The sequence below is a fragment of the Anser cygnoides genome, chromosome 14, assembly GCF_040182565.1.
Source record: "Anser cygnoides isolate HZ-2024a breed goose chromosome 14, Taihu_goose_T2T_genome, whole genome shotgun sequence".
Taxonomy (NCBI): domain Eukaryota; kingdom Metazoa; phylum Chordata; class Aves; order Anseriformes; family Anatidae; genus Anser; species Anser cygnoides.
The window spans coordinates 10,656,699-10,675,067 of record NC_089886.1 but is presented as its reverse complement, the minus strand read 5'-3'; the positions used below and the strand labels follow the sequence as shown (position 1 = coordinate 10,675,067).

The window sequence follows — 18,369 nt, the reverse complement described above, 5'->3', positions numbered from 1 at the left end:
AAATTTTCCTTTGCTTTTTGTTGTTGTTTGTTCTGTTTGTTTGTTCCTCTTTTAAGTACCACGCACCACCAAACAGCTTTGGCCCTAGGCAGCTTTTCCTTTCTGAATGAAAACGCCCAAGTTGAGATTTCTGTAAGGAGACCAACCCTCCTGAAGGCCTGGAGTGCTCTGGGACTTCTCCTTCCCAGACAGAGCCACGGGCACAACCCCCCTCCAGCTACCTGCAAGGAACCCTTCCAGCAGCTGCACGGCTCCGCAGGGAGGTGTTGGGGACTCACCCCGAAGGGCTGCAAGAGACGCTGCAGAACCACAGAGACGCAGAGGAGGTAACTTGAAACCTGACAGCTGGAAGAGTCGCGCTTTCTGCTCCAAACAGCAAAAAAGCAGAAACAAACAGGAAAACCAGTAAAAGGCTGAGCAAGGGCAGATCCATTCCCTACTTTTCATATAATGAACGTTGCTGAAAAACAAAATAAAGGATTGCCTTACTAGTGACCTGTTATGTCTGTGTCTCTCGTTAAATGTGTCTGGATTTTCCTGTGTCTCTAAGCAAGCCTCGTCTCATGCCTAAGCCCATTAGAGCTGGAGCGTCCTGGGACAGCCACTCGCCAACACCACCCTGCTCTGGTGAGGCAGGCAAAGAAAGCAGGTCTGCAAGATCAAGCTGAGGCCACCGGAGCGTGTCCCTGGCGATACAGCGGTGACAGTATGTGCCACTTCACCCCACACGGCCCTCGTCCTCATGGGGTCACTCCTCGGGTCAGAAAAGGGCAGCTCAGGACAAGTCACGGATATAGCTGCTGGAGGAGGTCTCACGACAGGTTGCACTGAAGAGACTTTACAGGCTGGAAAAATGGGACACAAATGTTCTGCTGAGTGCCCCAGCTCCCCATTTAATTGATGAAAAAGCCCTCATCCATCACCCCAAAACGGAGGTGGGGAGGAAGAAGGGGAGGCACAGGCAAAAGGAACGGAGGTAGAGGAAGGCTGAAGGGTGGAAGGGAGGCATTCGTTGCAGATAACTCGCACCAGAGCATAAAACTGACTGCAAGCAGGACAAAAAGCAGATATGGAAAGTCATCAAAGCCTATTCATGAGAACGATCGGCTCTCCCCGGGTCTCTTCCTCAGTCTGCCTCCAACTGTCCCTGGGGAATGCAAGAACACATCCCAGCCTGCACAGCAATTGCAGGAGGGCTTGGGGGTTATTTTTAAGATAGAGTCATTCCGGCTCTTGTGACTCACTGACTTGTAATGATGGAAGTATGTTGTTTGATCTGTGCGGACCCAGGCATCCAAGGAAGAAAACAATAGGGGCCCTGAGAGAAAAAAAAAAAAAAAAGAAAAAAAAAAAAGAAAAAAAAGAGGGGAAAAAAGTTCCAGAGAAAATAGCAAGATAAAAGGCAGATGGTTCAGCAGGGCAGGGTCGCGTGCTGCCCCACGAGCACAGTGCCAGCTCTACCTCTTGCCCCTTGAAATGCAATTTGAACAGCCCCATGCTGTCCCCATGCTGCCCCACAGGGCAGGTCAGAGGTAGTTACCGGCCAGCAGTGTGTCACAGGACGTGCGGTGACTGGGACAGCCTAAAAAGAAAGTGGAACAGATCGAGACCAAGCTCTGAAACATGCTTCCTTTCTCCCCCTGAGCTCCCCTTCCCCAAGAGCATCTGGTGAACCCAGCTTGTCCTGGTTCCCCTTTTCCAGGGACGGTCTCGGGCTGGCTTTCCGGGACAGAAATGGTAAGGGGGGACAGGTGGTAAGAAGGCCAGCCAGGCCCGGGATGCTGCTGGCTCTGCAGATGCCAAGGCAGGATCAAAGTGTTGCTGACTTGATAACCTCCAAGCGACATTCCTATATTAGAAGCAGCAGTGGCACCAGATGCATTTCAGCCTCAGCATGACCTGCAGGCTGATTTTTCTAATATAGGCACAAAGAAGCCACCCCCCAGCGACCAGGAGACCACGGCGGTGCTTTTTTTCTGATACTCCAGAAGCATCCAGAGCTAAGCCTAGCGCAAAGATTTTCGCTGGTCTTTCACTTCTTCAGTTACGTAAAGCAGGGAGCAGAGCTGCCCTGGTTTCTGCTCCATATAAATCATATGGCCAGGGAGCAAGGAGCGTTTTGACAATGAACTAATATTTCTGGGTTGCTATTTCTGTTCCTTTGTTTGCCCAGACACAAAGAATCAGCCCTTTGTAGTTCCCAGATCACAACGTCTATGTTGCATGAGATCATGTTTGTGTTTTTGGACACATCTTTTTTTAACAGCGCCTATTGAATTCCCTCAACTCAGCACTTTCCTTCCTCTTGCCCTCAATTGATCAAACAATATCAAACAGAGCCCAGGGGCCATGCATATGCAGATCTGTCCCCCGGGGTGTTAATGAGGCTGGAGGAGATGGCTTGCTCTGCACGGTAACTTTTCAGGTGGGCAGGCAGAGCAGGGAGTACCTGCCAAAAGCAGCCCCAGGCAGCCGGAGCAGAGGTGGGCACGGCAGCCGACGAGCAAGGAGCAGAGCAGAAAGGATCAGAAAGAGGTGACAGTAACAGTAGGGACGAGAGGGGTTAGGACTTCATCTGGGCAAAGATAATGAAGTCCTTGCTCTGTACACCACGATAGCCTCCCAAGAGATAACACCGGGCAAGGGATAAGGTCACCAGGTTGGGAACACAAAGCAGAAGGAGCTCCGGCTCTTAAACAGAAATAATTTGCTTTCAGGTAACTTTGAAAGAAGGGCGCAGAGATGCTAGTAGCACCTGGGCAGTGTGATGCCTGCGGGGTCAGGAGAGAAGATGCCGTCCTGGAGGATTTCTGCATGTTCACCTCCTCCTTCTTGAAACCAGAGGCCAGCTAAACACAGCGGAGACCCCGGGCAGCCCCCGAGGCCGCAGGCAGCTTGGGATGGCCCTGGCTGCAGAGGGAGGCTCTCCCGGTGCTGAGACAGCAGAGGTGCGGGGCAGCAAGCCAAAGCAATACTGAGGGTGCAGCAAAACAGACAGAGAAGCAGATTTTGGAAGGACAGACGCTAATTTGCTCAGGAACAAATCTCTGATTTCCTGGTCTCCCCACAGCTGGGGTTTTCTAGAGGAAAGGGGGTCATAAAGCACCGAAGGAACAGAAATCTCCTTTCTCCGTGCCAGCTCACACCCTCCCCACAGGACCATAAATCCCATAACCCCCAGACTCGCTGGATGCAAACAGGAAAACATTAAATCACGAGAGCTAATTAGCAGCATCCATCCAGCGAGTTCTTTACCAAGAGGGGCTCCCTCAAGCCCAGTTCTCATCAGCATCCCTCCCCTGGTAGGAGCAGGGAGGTGCGGCCAGCCCCGGTCCCACGGGGGGCTGCCACCAGCTTCCCCAGCTCCAGCGTCCCACGGGGACTGGAACCATTTATCAAAAGAGCTGACAAGCTCCTAAATAACTGCTACCAAAAACCTCCCCTCACTCCAAGTTTTTCCACTGACAGACGTCTTCGGTTTGTTTTCATTTCTTTAATTGATATCTTATTAAATTCCCTATAAATAGAGCAAAGGGCATCACCCAGGCGGGGTCCGAAGACCAGCGTCGCAGCGAGATGCCCCAAGGGAGGAGAGACAACGGGCTCCCGGATTCCCAGGGGAAATCGTGCATGGGCAGCAGTGGTGCTAGATGGGACCTTCTTATTCTCAATCCACCCCACTGCCACCAGGCGAGCTCCAAGCAGCCCCCGGCCCCGTTTGCTCGACGATGCAGCAAAGGCCGAGCTACCGTCCTGCGGCGTGCACGGCCGAGTCCCACCGCGCTCATCCGCGGGAGGATTTTGGCCTCCTCTCCACACACGTCATTCGCGTTGGCAGAACTCCAACTGACCTCGATGGATGAGAGACACAAAACATCTGCACCCAACCAAATACTTTTCAGCAAACTTTTTTTTTGTTTTTCCCTAAGAAAAGGCGAGGCTGAGCTGCCCTGTGCTCCCGTGTCCAGGGCAGTGGTGAGGGCACAGCCAGGAGGGATCCTGCATGGATCCTCTCCGAAATAACCATCTGCTCTGACCAGCTCACAACACTCGTCCCACCTTGCTGCCACCACACCACCTCCCTAAAACCTTCTCACATCAGCCCCATGCTGAGGACAGGCCAGCTCTGAGGAGCCATTTGGACACATGGGAAGAGGAGAGACGTTTCACCCACGCTTTGTCTAAGGCGCGTCTACGGGGCTGCTGATCTCTGAATCTAAGTGCACAAAGCTGGAAACTGCCTCATTGCTATTTTTGAGATGGGAAATCAACATGTAGAGGGAATAAGTGGTCTGTCTCAGTTCACACTGGAAGCAGGAGGCAGCGAAGGGGCAGTCCCACAGCAGTGTGCATCCCTCCTCTTCCACTGTGAAAGGGCTGGTGAGTAAAAACGGAGGAGACCCCTGAGCAAGGCACCCAGTGGACACTTTCTGACAGCAGATAAATGCAAGGAGAGCACAAGGGATGTGTCTGGAGTGCTCGCCAGGTGTCAACATCCCCACCTGAAAACCTGCCCGGGTGTTTGCTCAGAGCCGAGGCGTCGCGCTCCGCTGGCCACAGTGCCAGGCACGCTCCCCGAGGGCTGCTGCAAGCTTCCCATCCTCAGCAGGAGAGCATTTAGAAAACAAAACAAAGTTAAATAAATAATCACTAAGGGATTTTTCTTTGTTCCTTTGCAAGTGCAGTTGCTGGAACAGCGATGCCCAGCCCAGCCCCACCAGCAGAGCCAGGGCTGCTGCAGAGCACAACCCCAACACCAGAAACACAGAGTTAACACGTCCCGCAGTGGCTTTTGCCCTGTAGCTAATTGCAGAGTTCATAATGCTGCTCACCAGATGGTCCGAAATACCCATAAATAATCATACAGAATGTTAACCGACTGCAAGCTACTTCTGTTCTCACTAACCATTGTTACGAGCTGGGTTAATTTAGGTCTCGTAGAGGTCTGTGGGTTTTGGTGTTTTTTTTCTACAGTCACTGTCTGATAACCAGATGGAAAACTGCAGAGCATTTTCCGAAATTACACTCTATGAAGTACTCAGTGTAAATTAACATTTCCATTACAGTTGCACTCATAATCAAAGCTGAGAAATAAATTAATATTGTGCTAATCTGAGGTGGAGAACTGCAGCAAGAGCAGGAAGTTGAGTGACCCGACCAGAGACACACGGTAAACCAGCTGCAGTGCAAAGGATGCAGTAGGTTTGCTGTCAGCTGTCCAGAACTAATTCAGCTACACAAACCTAATCAATGCCTTGGACCGAACATGACATCCCCCAGCACCACATCCTCCTGCTTCAAGATCAAAAAATTCATTGATGTTTGGGGCCAGTGGGGTAGCTAACGTAAGTGCTTAGGATGTAGACTAAGATAAAATGCAGACAATTTGTAATACATTTATATTAACAAAATGCCCAGACAGAACCATGCTGCTAACTAAAAGAAAATGGGGTGGGGTAGGGGGAATCCCTGACCACCTAGCGGCCTCACATCCCAAAGCACTCAGACAAGGTGGGTCCCCTTGGGCTACCCCTTCCACAAGCAAGCCCCCGGTGCAGTTTGGGGCCACCGAGCGACCTACCCTGCAGCACAGACAGGTATTGTTCCTGCACCAAAGGAGGAAGCTAAACCAGCTGGAGATTAATTGAGGCCCCAAAATTCACACCGGGACTCTCCATCAAAGCCAAACACAACAATAGGAGCCCCTGATGCTGTGCTCAGCCAGCCACTGACCTCCTACTGCTCCTTCTGTCCAATAAATTCCAGTTTCGGGGGCTATTTTTTTCCCAGGAATGAAAATAATCTTTGCACACATCCACGCAGACCACAGCGCCATATCCAAACAAACACCCCGCTCGCAGGCAGAGAGCTTTGCTAACACAACTAAGCGCCTGAATTATGCACGCAGGTTGCTCGAACACGTGTCCAAGTTGGAGCGATCGCCTGGAGCCCTCGATCTGTTTTTATACCGTGCTCTCGTGGGCTTGTGTTCAAACCATCCTGCCCAGCAGCAGCCAGGGATGCAAGGGGCACCGCACACCAGGGAGGCCCACTTGCCAGCAAGCAGCTCCGCCAGCCCAGCTGCTCCGCTCAGCATCACGAGGCGATGGCCTGCATTTCTCTGGTGCAGCTGCTCACGGAGGGGAAAGAAAAAAAAAGGAAGAAAAATAAGAGGAAATGCAACGAAAGCTTCGATCAAAGGATTTTCCTCCACCTCCAGCCTACTGTCTTAATGGTCCCTGAGCCACTTTGCATTTATGCAAAAACTCCTTGTGCTAAATCATCTCACACCGGAGCACAGGGAGGAATCCCCAGGCCCCACGTGTAGCTGTGAAAGTCACCCTGTGTCTGCGGGCAAGTAATTCGTGATTCTTCTGACTCTTTCCTCCCTCCACAACCAGCACGATACCTGCCTCCTGCACAGAGACGGGTCCGCTCTGCCAGCTCCTTCATCTGCCAGTTCTCATTTCCAATCCTACGTCTTCCAGCATTCCCAAGCCGTTATCCTGGGTTTCTTTGCCTGACACGTTGTAAAAATAACGCAGTCTGCAAAGCTTTCTTGATGTTTATAGGACACCATGGAAACTTACAGCTCGAGATAATTACCTTTAAATAAAATGGTGATCCGCAGTAAATACAAACTAGAGTACAGCTTGGGGAGAGGCTCTGAAATCCACTGGTGGAAGTCAGTGCACCGTGGGTCCAAATTAAGAACATTTATTAACGGGAGAATCTTGCTGCATTAGGCAGACTAACAAAAGCGATAATTATTAACAACATTAGTCACATCAAACATAATTGACTTCCAATTGCTTCTAACGTTATTTTTCTAATGAAGTCGCTGGAAACTAATCAGGGGTGGCCGGATAGCTTATCAGGGCCAGCCACAGCCGGCGGGATTAGCTGCCGAGCCCCGGGAGCGTGATTCACCCCGAGGAAGAGCCGATGTCCTTCCCAGCGTCAGGAAGGAAACTTTCGGCAGCCCAGCCTGGGAGGCTTTCATCCTCGTCCCGGGGGGTGGCCGGGCAGCCTGGGGCGGGCAGCACATGCGGGCCCCGAGCGTGGAGCTGCCTGCCGGGAAAGGGCTGCCCTTTGAATCTCCACACTGACTTGCTTGTGGTCACGGGCAAGGTCTCTAACTGCCCCTGATGAGTTTTTTTTCCATTTTTTATAATTATGTTTACCTTTGGTGGTCATAGAGAAGAGCGTGGCGTTGCCACCCCTGGATGTGAGGACGCGTACGCTCTCCTCTTGGAAGCTGCCTTTGAAATCCAGCCCTCTGCCTCTGGGGTAAGCGTCTTTTCCACAAAACCTTTCTGCACACAGCACCTTAGTTCGGATCCTGCAATATCACTTCTCAAACCAGACAGGCTCCTCGCTGGGAGGAGAGGGAAGGGTCCTACAGGAACTGCCCCTTTCTGTCCGGCGAAGCTTAGGGCAGGTGCAAACTCCATTGGACAAAGACCAAAAACAAATTTCTGGATAAAATGAACATCACTTCCGCAGCAACCTTTCCAAGCCCACCACATTGCTGCCCCAGCAGCTGCCTGGCTCCTGTCACACCCCATATCTCTGTGCCCACTCCCGTGGGCGATGCTCCGCTAGCCCCAGGGACCCTGCTCACTCGTTTGCCCGAGCAGCCCCCCCCAGGGAGGCGCTGGCTCCGTCCTTTTCAGCAAGGACTGTGCCACCTCGCATCACCCTGAAGATGCTCTTCTCAGCCCAAAATGCATCCAAGCCCTTGCATGAGCTGGTAGCAGCGTTCGCCCAGCTGTGCCTGTGCTGCTCCACGCCTGCCCAAGCCATCAGGTGAGGCCTGCACGGGGCTGCCACCACCACGAGGCCACCAGGGAGCCACCCCTGCAGACACAGCCCCACGGCCACCAGCACGCCCTGCTCTCGGTGACCACGGGGGGACCGACAGCTGGGATAAGGAGGGTGACACGGAACCTCATCTGTCCCTCCCCCAAGCAGCCACACAGCGAGACCAGCTAACTGAGCAGTAACATCCTCAGTGGGGACAGCATCACGGTGTTGCACGGCCCCGTTCCCCCACCTGGCTGATAGCCTTCAGCTGACATCACCTTTTTTTCCCTGTTCAGCAGCAGGCAATCAGCTACAACAACAGGGCCCCTCACCGACACCTCCGCGGAGGATTTGGGGAGGACGTCCCCACCCACCTGCGCCTCTGCAAACTGCCCCTCGTCGTCCTCGGGGACCGGGAGGCTTGGATTTCCCAGGCATTGCAAAAACCCCGCTCACGCCGAGACAGCAGAGCAGGCGAGTTTGTTATGGAGAATCCAGATCACATTTTTCCACCCTGAACAGTACCTTGTTTGCACCCTCTCCACCCGCCTGTCCCTTCCTCCCTCCCAGCCAAGCTGTCAGGAAGCTCAGCAGGGTTTTTTTTTTTTGCCCTGGCCAGATGTTTCAGCTGCTTTTGTTGCTCCAAGACGCACCGGTCAAGTCCTGGCAGCAGGCTGCAGATCCTGAGCTGCACGGCTAATGACCAGCATCTGCATCCAAGATTAATCAAGGAGGTGGGAAAAGATACAGCCAGCAAGAAAGCAGAAATCCCCTTTTTTAATTGTTTGGGACTAGAAGCAAAACATTTATTTCCAGGATTTCCGAGAGGCGGAAGAGGTGAGCGAGTGGATTGCTCGGTGCCTCCTGTTTACAGGGAGGAGAGGGGAGTAGGTTGGTTAACCGAGCATTTCTTGTTCCGCACCAAAGCACTGCAACCTGGAAGAGATCCAGAAAGCCCTTTGTCCTTACGAACAAAAGGGACATCTCCCCGTTTTTGGGAAAGCTCTGCACACTGCGACGTGGCCCACGCTGGCAGCATCACCGTGCAGCGATGGCACACTTTCGGTGAGGGTGTCCAGCGATGACAAAACCCCCAGGAAAATGCCTGCTCGGCTGCCCACAGGGCAGGAGCACAGCCGAACCCACGCGCTTCTTGTCCAGTCCTCGCCCATCTGAGCTGCGTCCGGCCCGGAGAGCAGTGCACAGAGCTGAGGACCTCCGGGTTTTCCAGCGACTTCTCACCGTTTCCTCCTTCCCACCCCATGTTCGCAGGCTAGCCCCAGAGACAGATCTCATGCCATCTGGGGGGATGAGGCTCCAATAAGGGGCGTCCCCCACCGACGGAAGGGGAAGGCACCTTGCAGACAGCTCGCAGCCAGCCGGCTCCCGCGGGACACCCGTTCCCGAACACAACATCTGGAGCCTTACCAGGAGCTGGGCTGCTCCTTCGTGGTGGCCCGTGGAGGTCTGGAAATGTTTAACGGTAAAACATCTTGTCTTGTCTACCCTGCCCTTTTTCCTCGAAGTCTCTGCAGACAAACGGGGAATTTAGTACAAGGATAGTTGAAGAAGCGAGTCTAAAGCAGCTGCTGACTCCTGATAACCCTCTGCTTTTATTTTCTTTTTTCTTTTTTCCTCCCTCCTAAGTCCTTCATTCTGCATCCATGGTGTTCCTCATTTAGGAGGAATGACCTGCTGACGTTTTCATGGCAAGGGAAGTTGCCAATGGGCAGCTCTTCCAAGGAGACCAGCAAAACCTACCTGGCATGGCATCGTTAATACTGGTAAGGTTGAAAAAAGTAAATGGGTGTGTGGCAGGGCAGAAACACTTAAAACCAACAGCAATTTCAGGTTTTATAACAAAGCAGAACAGCAGGCACCAATGACACCACAAGCCACCTTCAGGCTACAGCCACCTATTTTTAATGACAAGGCTCAGACGAGCGACCTGTGACTGCTGCCTTGGCGTAACCCCAGATCCTGAAGCCTCCCGCAAACAGGGGGCAGGGAGAGGAGACCCCACGGCCCAGGGGTCCCCTCCCCAGGCACTGGGATGGTCGGCGGTGGCACCGACAGGCTCCCAGCTGGCTCCCATCACCCATGACATTGGCATTGTTTCCGTGCCCGTGGGCTGGCTCCATCCATTAAGATTTGCGGGGTGCAGGGCATGGAAAGTTCTTTGTACCTGCAACGGGCAGCGAGACCCCTGCCGAGAGCGATCGCCCAGCCGGGCTGTCTGCCCCAGCATGGCAGGCATCCCCACGTCCATTAAGGATGCATCCTTAATCCTCCGATGGCTGTTAAGGAGATGTCCACTTCCTGCCTGTCCTCCTTATTTACAGCTGTTAAAAAATCCCCTTCTTCAGGGAGCTGGGCCAAAAGCAGCAAACTGCTGCTCTTCCCCCTCCTGAGGGCCCAGTGCGCGGGGAAGGCATTACAACTATGTAACCTGGGGTCACGTTTCACCCTGGACTCAATTAGCAAGGGTTAAAAATGGAACAAGTCCTTACTTTCCCATAGGAAAGTTGCTCTCCACTGCCCGCTGCCCCCAGGGGCCTGCTGACACGTCTGCAGCGAGCAGCAGCATCCTCGGTTCTGGTGAGCAGGGATTTTCCCCCGGGCTCGCGGCTCCGTGTCCGCCAGCCCCTCGTCCCGGCCACCACGTCCTGCCTGGGCCGAGCATTTCGGGTGCCGGAGCTCCTGCTGCGGTGGGAAGCTCCCTTCTGCATCAAACAACAGCGGCACGCCCGGCAAAGCCATCGCAGCCCTCGCTCCCCCCATACAAATGAGCCCTGTAAAGAGGGCAGAGCTGATTTGAAAGGGAAAAATACCTACGGGAGGGCAAACACCTCCCTGCTGCCGTTGTGCAGCCCCAGGGCCAGCAGCTTGGGCACTGTGGCCACTTCGAAGTCCCTCTGCTGAGAGGTTCTGCTGCCTTGCACCACATTTTACTCTTCCCTATCCCACCCAAGTAATGACGACAGTGACACCAGCAACTGGGGCGGATCTCCTGATGTTCCAAAGCTCTTGTTCCAAGGTCCAGGGTCCTTTGAGCTGGTGCTGGGACGTGTGAGAGCCTAAACTCCTAAAAGTAGAAGTTCAGCAGCTGGTGACCTCCTCTCCTCCCCTCACACCCAGCAGGACCCCAGTATCACCAGCAGCAGCACCCCCAGCTACCTGCTCGCATCCAAAACCCACCCGAGCACGTCCCGGCATGGCGCGTCCGCACTGGTGCAGCGAGGACGCGCTGCTTCCATGGGTTGTGATGTACTGGGGGGATCCACGTGGGAAAGTCGGGGCTCTCCACCTCTCCCCTGTGCCAGCAAAGCCCACGCGCATCACGCTTGCTGTCGTGCTACCACTCATCTACCCCCCGCCGTCCCTGTGGGCCGCTGCCTTTCGGCATCAGCCAGGTGCCCCCTAAAAACAACGTGATGTGTGTCACAAGAAAAATGAGAGAAACATTTTAATAGCACAGCAGTTGGGAGCTGAGTGAGAAAAGGCAGCAGCCCTTTGACTGGAAGGGCTACGCAGCAGCTTGGGAGGCTTCCCAGCTGCGCTAAGGGGCTTTGGAGCCTGGATCGAAAGAATCACCGGTGGTTAGGTGGGAAGAGGAGGAGTTCAATTCACAGGTACGCCATGAGGAGTCGTAGTTAGAGATGCTGCTGCTGTCTTTGTCGCTCTCCATTGAGCCCATCAGCTCACACCACTACATTGCTGCATGCGTGCAGCCCCCAGCCCTGCAGAGCAGTTTTGCCCGGGCTGTGCCCCGTGCCCACCTCCCTGCAGAGGAGCCGAGAGGATGCTCGGGCATCCCGAGCGCCGGGCAGAAGGATGAGGTGGCAACACGGGGTGCCGGGGAGGCAGTAAGGGGACCTTGCTCCCAGGGGCAGGGCAGGGTCCAGCCCTGCACTCACTGCCGGGGTTGGGTTTCCAGCAGCACCCAAGGGCCCCCGCAGGGACACATCTCTCAGGAGCTCAGCACCCAGCTCGGGATGCGTTCGGAAAACCTGCCCCCCACAGCGCAAACCCCATAAACCAGAACGCTCCAGAAAAATAGACACAGCAGCGTGCGTCCTCTCTCCCCCACATGCTGCAGCATATATAATTGCCAGCGCGGCAAGGGGAGAGATATACATCAGTGATCCTCTTTCATTTTTCTTGCTGAAAGCTGCTGGCTGCAGGACTTGGCAGCCAGGGAGCCGGTGGTACAGCCCGCGCAGCCGCACCGAGGCGCAGCAGCCCCGCGCGCGGTCCCGTCCCCTGGCCTCTGCCCTGCAGCAAGCTAGGCTCGTTCCTATAGCTCATTAAAGAGGGATAAAAGTAACCTTTAAAGGTTGCTTTCATGTGGAATGAGTCTAAAACCAAACAATGACTTGGCAAAGAGTGAATCGGGTTTTTGAAAGCAATGCATTTCACTGGAAGTCTTAGTTCTTTCCTTTTTTTTTTTTCCCCTCCTTCTTTTGAGCCTGATGGTGGATTATTTTTCCTTGACACAATCCCGCCTCCGCTGTGATAGATGACGGCACATTTAGCAGTGTTCAGCCAAAACTTTTAATCTCCATATGGAAGATGGATGGATGAGGACTCTGAAGCCTGCATCAATCCCTTCAAGAACAAACATGGATCCAGCCCAGACCCCCCTCCCAGGCTCGTCTGAAATACACAGAGCATAGTGCCGAGGACACGGTCCTACAAAACCTCATCTGGCACCATCTGCAGTGTTTGTGAAGCAAAACGGAACAAACGCTGCCCAGGACCCCCGGCCGCCTCACCAGAGAGCACAAAGGGCAGCGTAGCTTGGACAGGCTTTGTGCTGGGGGCCCAGGACCGCCTGCACCTCTCCGTGCCGGACACGTCACATCGAGCACCGCTCTGTGCTGCGGGGTGGGAGGCCTGGGGACACTTCCCCAGCTACCTGAGCAGGGATCACGCACAGCTCCTGGAGGACACGGGCTGGGAGAGCCAGAGAAGGAGCCAAATGGCTCCCAAGATAAACACCATGCATCCCCTACTGCAGCAGTCCTTGCTAAGAGTGTGCAACGCAGGAGAATCATCCTGGGTGCGCAAAGCAGAAGAGAGGGTGATGACACCCAAGGGCATCTTCTCTGGTCTGCAGCATGGGCAGCTTCTTTGCTTCAACCCAGACCAGACACCATTTACTGAGGTGAGGGAGCAAACAGGCAACGTTCAGGACCCCAAAACAAAGGAAATAAAGGAAATCCATCAGCTCCACAGCTCCTCCTTTCTTGTTTTTACGTGCCACAGGATATGGGGCCAGGAGCCTCCGAGGAGCTCCTCTGGAGGCGGCGCTGCAGGCAGAGGAGTGCCAGGCCCCAAAAGGGCAGCTCCCGTCCCCTAACTGTGCTCATAATGCCCCCTGTCATTGCAGGGACGGGCAAAGGGCAGAGGCTTGGGGAAATTTTCCTCTGCAAGATGCAAGTAAAACTCCAGAGAAAGCTTGCTGGGGGACCACTAGGCAGGAAGGAGAGAACTCAGTACAGGACGGGCAGGAGGGATGCAGGGGGCAGAGAGCCGAACACCTGCAGGAAAACCTCCCAGCTACGTCCCCGCACGGCACGCAGCAGCAGCAGCAGAGGAGGACGCATGCACCGCACGCAGCGCGCGTGCACCTCGTTAGTATCGGCTAGAGCCCCCGGTGCAGCATGCCAGAGCAGTTACCTAACCAGCCATAAAAACTCCTCCGGCCCCTTCTCAGGTACGAAAGCCAACACTTCATCTCGTAAACTGCAAAAAAGCCCCCAGATGTTTATAAAACTCCGCCGGGCAGCTCGGCGCAAGCGTTGCTCACCGGTGAAGCTTTAGGGGTGAGACGCAACCCCCGGCACCTTGCGCCCGGCCCCGGGCAGCTGCTGGCAGCTCTGCACCCAGACGTTGGGCAGCGCCGTGACCCTCTCTGCACCCCCAGCCCCTCTTGGTGCCGTCCCCACCGAGGTGTCCCCCTGCTCACCGTCCCCAGCCCCTCCAGCCCCTTCCCTCGGTGCCACACAGCACCTACAGCTCCTGCTGCGTCCCCAGGGCTCCTTCAGAGAGCCGAGGGCTGAGGGTAGGGGAACACCGGGCAGCCGGTGACGAGGCATTACGCAGGGGAAATCCTCAGGCATCTCCCCGTGCCAAACGCCATCCCAGCTCAATGGCTACGATCAGCCAAGTAAACACAACGTATATTTATTGCTCCTAGGAAATGCTTTCATTTCTTCCCCCCCTCCTCCTCCTCCATGTTCGCTCCGAGGTAGCGGCAGCGAGCTATGAAACACTCCCTCCGCGCGGTGCTGCTAGCCATGGGAAGCCAACGCACTGGCTTGGGCAGATCATTATCCCTTCGCGCACAGGGCTGAGGGAGGGGGTGGCAGCCTATAATGACACTAATTAAGTCCTTAAGTGTCTCGGTAAAAAGCAGGTAAGACTTGAGCACAAGGCAGAATATTCCATTAAGGCAGGCTTCACCGTAGACACAATGCTGCATAATGGGATCCTGTAATTATGCCTGCACTGCAGAGACTTTTAAAAAAAGGAACCCTGTTTTACATTCTCTAATGCAAACAGCATGAAATGATGTTGCTTAGAAACCTTTACACTCCTACAGTGTGTGCAAAAAAGTTATTCCAGACATCTGTATTTAAAATAAAATTTAAAAACAATCCTACCGCACACACTCGCATGGATTTTGGCTTCACGTTGAGTGATGAAGCCTATGAAATGTCAGAGGAAATTTAAATTAAAAAAAAAAAAAAAAGATGACATGCATTTAAAAACTTCAGCAGCTCGTTAAGTCATCTGAGGCTACGTCTGGTGCTATTCCACCTCGCCCGTTCACGCGGGGCTCTGTCTCAGCAGACTGACAGTGCCATTCGTACCAAGCCAGAGTCGCTGGATCACAATCGTTTGCACATTTGTGCTGACCTCAAACACCCAGAAGATATTTTTCCCCAGACAAACCACCCAAGGTTTCACTGCAGAACGGGCACAGTGGGAGCAGAGCGCTGCCCAGGTCCCAGAGTCACAGGAACTCCACGCAGCAAAGCAGGCGGGGGGATTTTGTGCCAGCACCACGATGGCAGCAGCTCACCAGACCCCAAGCACCCCCTGCTGCCCCCTGCCCAGCGGCTCACATCAGACCCCGCAGGAGGCTGCAGGGGCCTGAAATTTCCCACACTGGGGGCAACACGGTCAGACCCGCAGCAGCCCATAAGCAGCGTTTTACCAAGCACCGTCTAGACGCTTCCTCCCTTAATTCGGGCACCACGTCCTACAGGCAGCCCGAGCCCGTGTGTCCTCGTTGCAGGTGAGTGTCCCGAGGGCAGAGCTGGATCTCACTGCCCTAGAGGGAAAGCCTCCCGCTGACGGGACGCTGGGGACACCAGCTGCTGTGCCCCTGGTACCAAGGCCAGCCTCAGTAAGGAGGGTATCTGACCTGTGCTAGGGAGACCCGGGCACACAGGAACCTTTCTCAGCTCTGCTCGTGCCTGTTCTCTCCATATTCCCACCAACACTGCCTAGACCCTCAAGACTACATGAACAGAAGTCATTTCGCTTAAAATCTCCCTTCAGAAAGACCTCTTTTCCTTCTGTCTGACCCAAAGAACCTCCTCATCGGAGCGTGGTAACGGTAAGTGCATTTGAAACGGCATACAATGCATGTCTGTGCTTTTTCTCCCAAGATCTAGAAAGGTCCCTAGGTAGTGACATTTGGAGAAGGTGGCAGCAGGAGGAAAAGCCCCACCACAGAAGCACACAGACCATCTGTGACCCCAGGCAGAGGGCTGGCAAGAGCTCCCATCACCAGAGCACCAGCATCAGGGCTCACGGAGAGGCCAGGAAGGAGCTCACAGCAGAGGTCGAGGGATGAGCATCATCAGATCCTCAGTGCACTCTGCTTCAGCTCTCTGGGTCACTCGTCCCCTTGGTACACACAGAGCGACAAAACTGTTCTCACCTGGACACAGCAAAGTCAAACCAAGGACTAAGGTGCTCTGAAAGCTCCTGTTAAGACAGGCATGAAAATGATCAAGTTGTGATCATTTTTACGTCCTCCAGAAAGCAGATGTTGGCCAGCTGCTGAAGACAGAAGGTTGGCAAATCGCCCGCCGCACACTGCTCACCTCCAAGCGGCGCACACGGCAGAACAGCCATCCTTCTTCCTTCCCTGGGGAGCTCCCCGAGCAGCGGGGCTCAGCAGCTCTCCCTCTGCTGGCTGCTCTCCTTCAGCTGAGGAGGAGACAACTGCCTTGTGGGCACGTTCTTATTTTACCCTTAATTGTTTCTACAAGTAATCAATGCTAGTTACAGGGCTCACGCTGCTCTTACCAGTCGTGGGGTGAAGTCTGAATCAGATCAAATGTAATTGTGCAGGCAGAGCGTGCACATATATAATGCACCGACCAGGCCACCACCAGCTGGGAGGTGTGAGGACATCCATAGAAATGGAAAATCAGAGCCGAGGAGCTGGGTCTCCCATGTACCTGCATGCCAGAAGTTAGAAATCCTACTAAATTTGAAAAAATAACACAACATTCAACACGTGCTACCCATACAACATTAGCTGTCTCCATTCTGGTATCCATACAGACGGCTTAAGACTCAGTGAGTGCTCCCTGAATTTCTGCTTATTACCAAAGCTCGGGTGTAAAGCACAGTGCCTACACGGTTTTGGTGGTTTGTTGGTTTGGGAGATTTATTTTTTTTGGTGGTTGTGGTGGTTTTTTCTTCCCCTTTCTCTTTAACCCTGGTATACGCAGCACAGACCAAACTGTTAAAGCACAAGCCCAAAGCGTGAAAAGTAACACTACAAAATTCAACACAAATGCAACTTTGGCAGAGCAAACCTCAGAGCAGTCGGGAGGTCCCAGTCCCCTCTGCGCTTCCACTTCGGAGGGCCCAGAGGACGTCTGACTTCTTACAGGTAATTAAGCAAAGCGCAGGTTTCACCTGGCTGCCCTTTGCACGCATAACGGATATTTTACAGAAGACGGGTAAAGAGCTGACAAAATAAAGTAAATTTCAAAATTTCCTATTAGAGCTTGGAAGCCTGGTTAGAGCCTGCAGAGCCCACGGGATCCCCTCCCCTCCTGCCCAAGAGATCGAGGCCGGGACCCCACCTGGGGCTATTCCTGCGGCACTGTATCAAGGAGCCGGATCAAAAGGCTCGATTCAAAGCCCACAGCAGAGCAGAACACTTCCCGAGCAGCTCCAGCAAAGAGTTAAACAATGCAACCTGTTGATTAATTTGCAGGCAACAAGCTGCACTAATAGAGCCCCGGGGACCTTAATCAAGCTGTTTGCTGGATGCCAGACCAAAGCAGGAAGATGGGCAGAGCTGTCAGGATGGATTAGTGTTTGCCCACTGGCAACGTTGCTCCTCGATGGAAGCGGGGGGGACACGAGCCTGCAGCGGCAGAGCACGGAGGGGAAACGATGAGCCCGGTGCGAGCTGGCAGAGGGTCACAGGGCCGGATGGCTGCGGGAGCCCAGCAGCCCCCGCAGGGGAGTTAATTGCAGGAGATGGTTTTGCATCTTGGGTTTTACGTTCACCTCCATTGTTTGCAATTCCTTCCGAGAAGCTGGGAAGGAGCCGCTTCTTCCTTAAACGAAAACCAAACAAAAAACCTTGTCCTTTTCCATTCAATATTTTTTCCTGGCCCCCATTCTCCTCCTGTTCTGTGGAGAGATGACTGAAATAAAGTTACTTAACCCCTTCAAAATGGGGTCAATTATATGTGACACACATTGGGGTACGGACGTTCAGCAAATTCAGCTTAAGTTCAGAAAGGATCATTTCCTTTCATTATTACAAGCTTTGACTTGGGTGCTTTTTTCTTCTTTTTTTTCCTGCAGCATTTTCTGTTCTGACACAGCGCCACTGGGTTAATGCAGCAGGATCCAGACAAACCCCACATCTTCCCATCCCTTCCCCTGCAAGGATCCTGACTGGGATTAGTGCCGGAAAATGCAAAAATTACAGATCCGAACTCTGTTTCTGGTTATACGCAAGGAAAATTTTCATCTTAGGCACCTAAACCTTATTTAATCCAACAGTCCTTTTCACCAGAAGTACGCCCCTGTTTGCTGCCAGAAAGCATCTTTCCTGGCACAACAGTTTAACGGGATGCTCCGTGTCCAAGTGGATGCACAGAGCGTGCAACACACCTGCCTCTATGCAGGAACAAGCACAGAAGACAAAAAGATTTCTTGCTAGCCCCAAACAGACCAAGACAAAGGAGCAGAGAATCGCTCAGCTGTCTCTTCCTCAAGTCAGGTATGTTTGGATTGAGTCCATTTTCCCTACCAGCTTTCTGCTGTTCCAGCCAGCAGGAATGAAATATCCTGCGGGCATTTCCGCAGCTGGTGTAAATTGCTGTAGCCTCACTCATATCAGCGCGGCTTTGATCATTTACACCAGACAAAGACCTTCCTCTCCTGCGTTTACAGCTCCACCGAGCACCGCAAGGGACACGAGGGACACGAGCAGGATGTTGATGCTCCATGACTTGTACCCATGGATGAAGGCAGAGAGGATCATAAGCACCGAGCAAATGCAAATGC

At 53.6% G+C, this 18,369-nt stretch overlaps 1 protein-coding gene across 3 annotated transcripts in view; it reads right to left on the bottom strand.

Moving 5' to 3' along the window:
- NEURL1B (neuralized E3 ubiquitin protein ligase 1B) overlaps positions 1 to 18,369 on the bottom strand; it is a 129,280-nt gene that overhangs the window by 97,737 nt on the left and 13,174 nt on the right. The window contains exon 1 of one of the 3 annotated variants that reach the window (XM_067005573.1): positions 8,181 to 8,259. The exons of the other annotated variants lie outside the window; for them this stretch is intronic. Coding sequence (XP_066861674.1) covers positions 8,181 to 8,244 — 64 coding nt within the window. The 5' untranslated portion in view covers positions 8,245 to 8,259. Of the gene's footprint in view, positions 1 to 8,180; positions 8,260 to 18,369 lie in introns of those variants that run through there. 3 annotated transcript variants of the gene reach the window in all.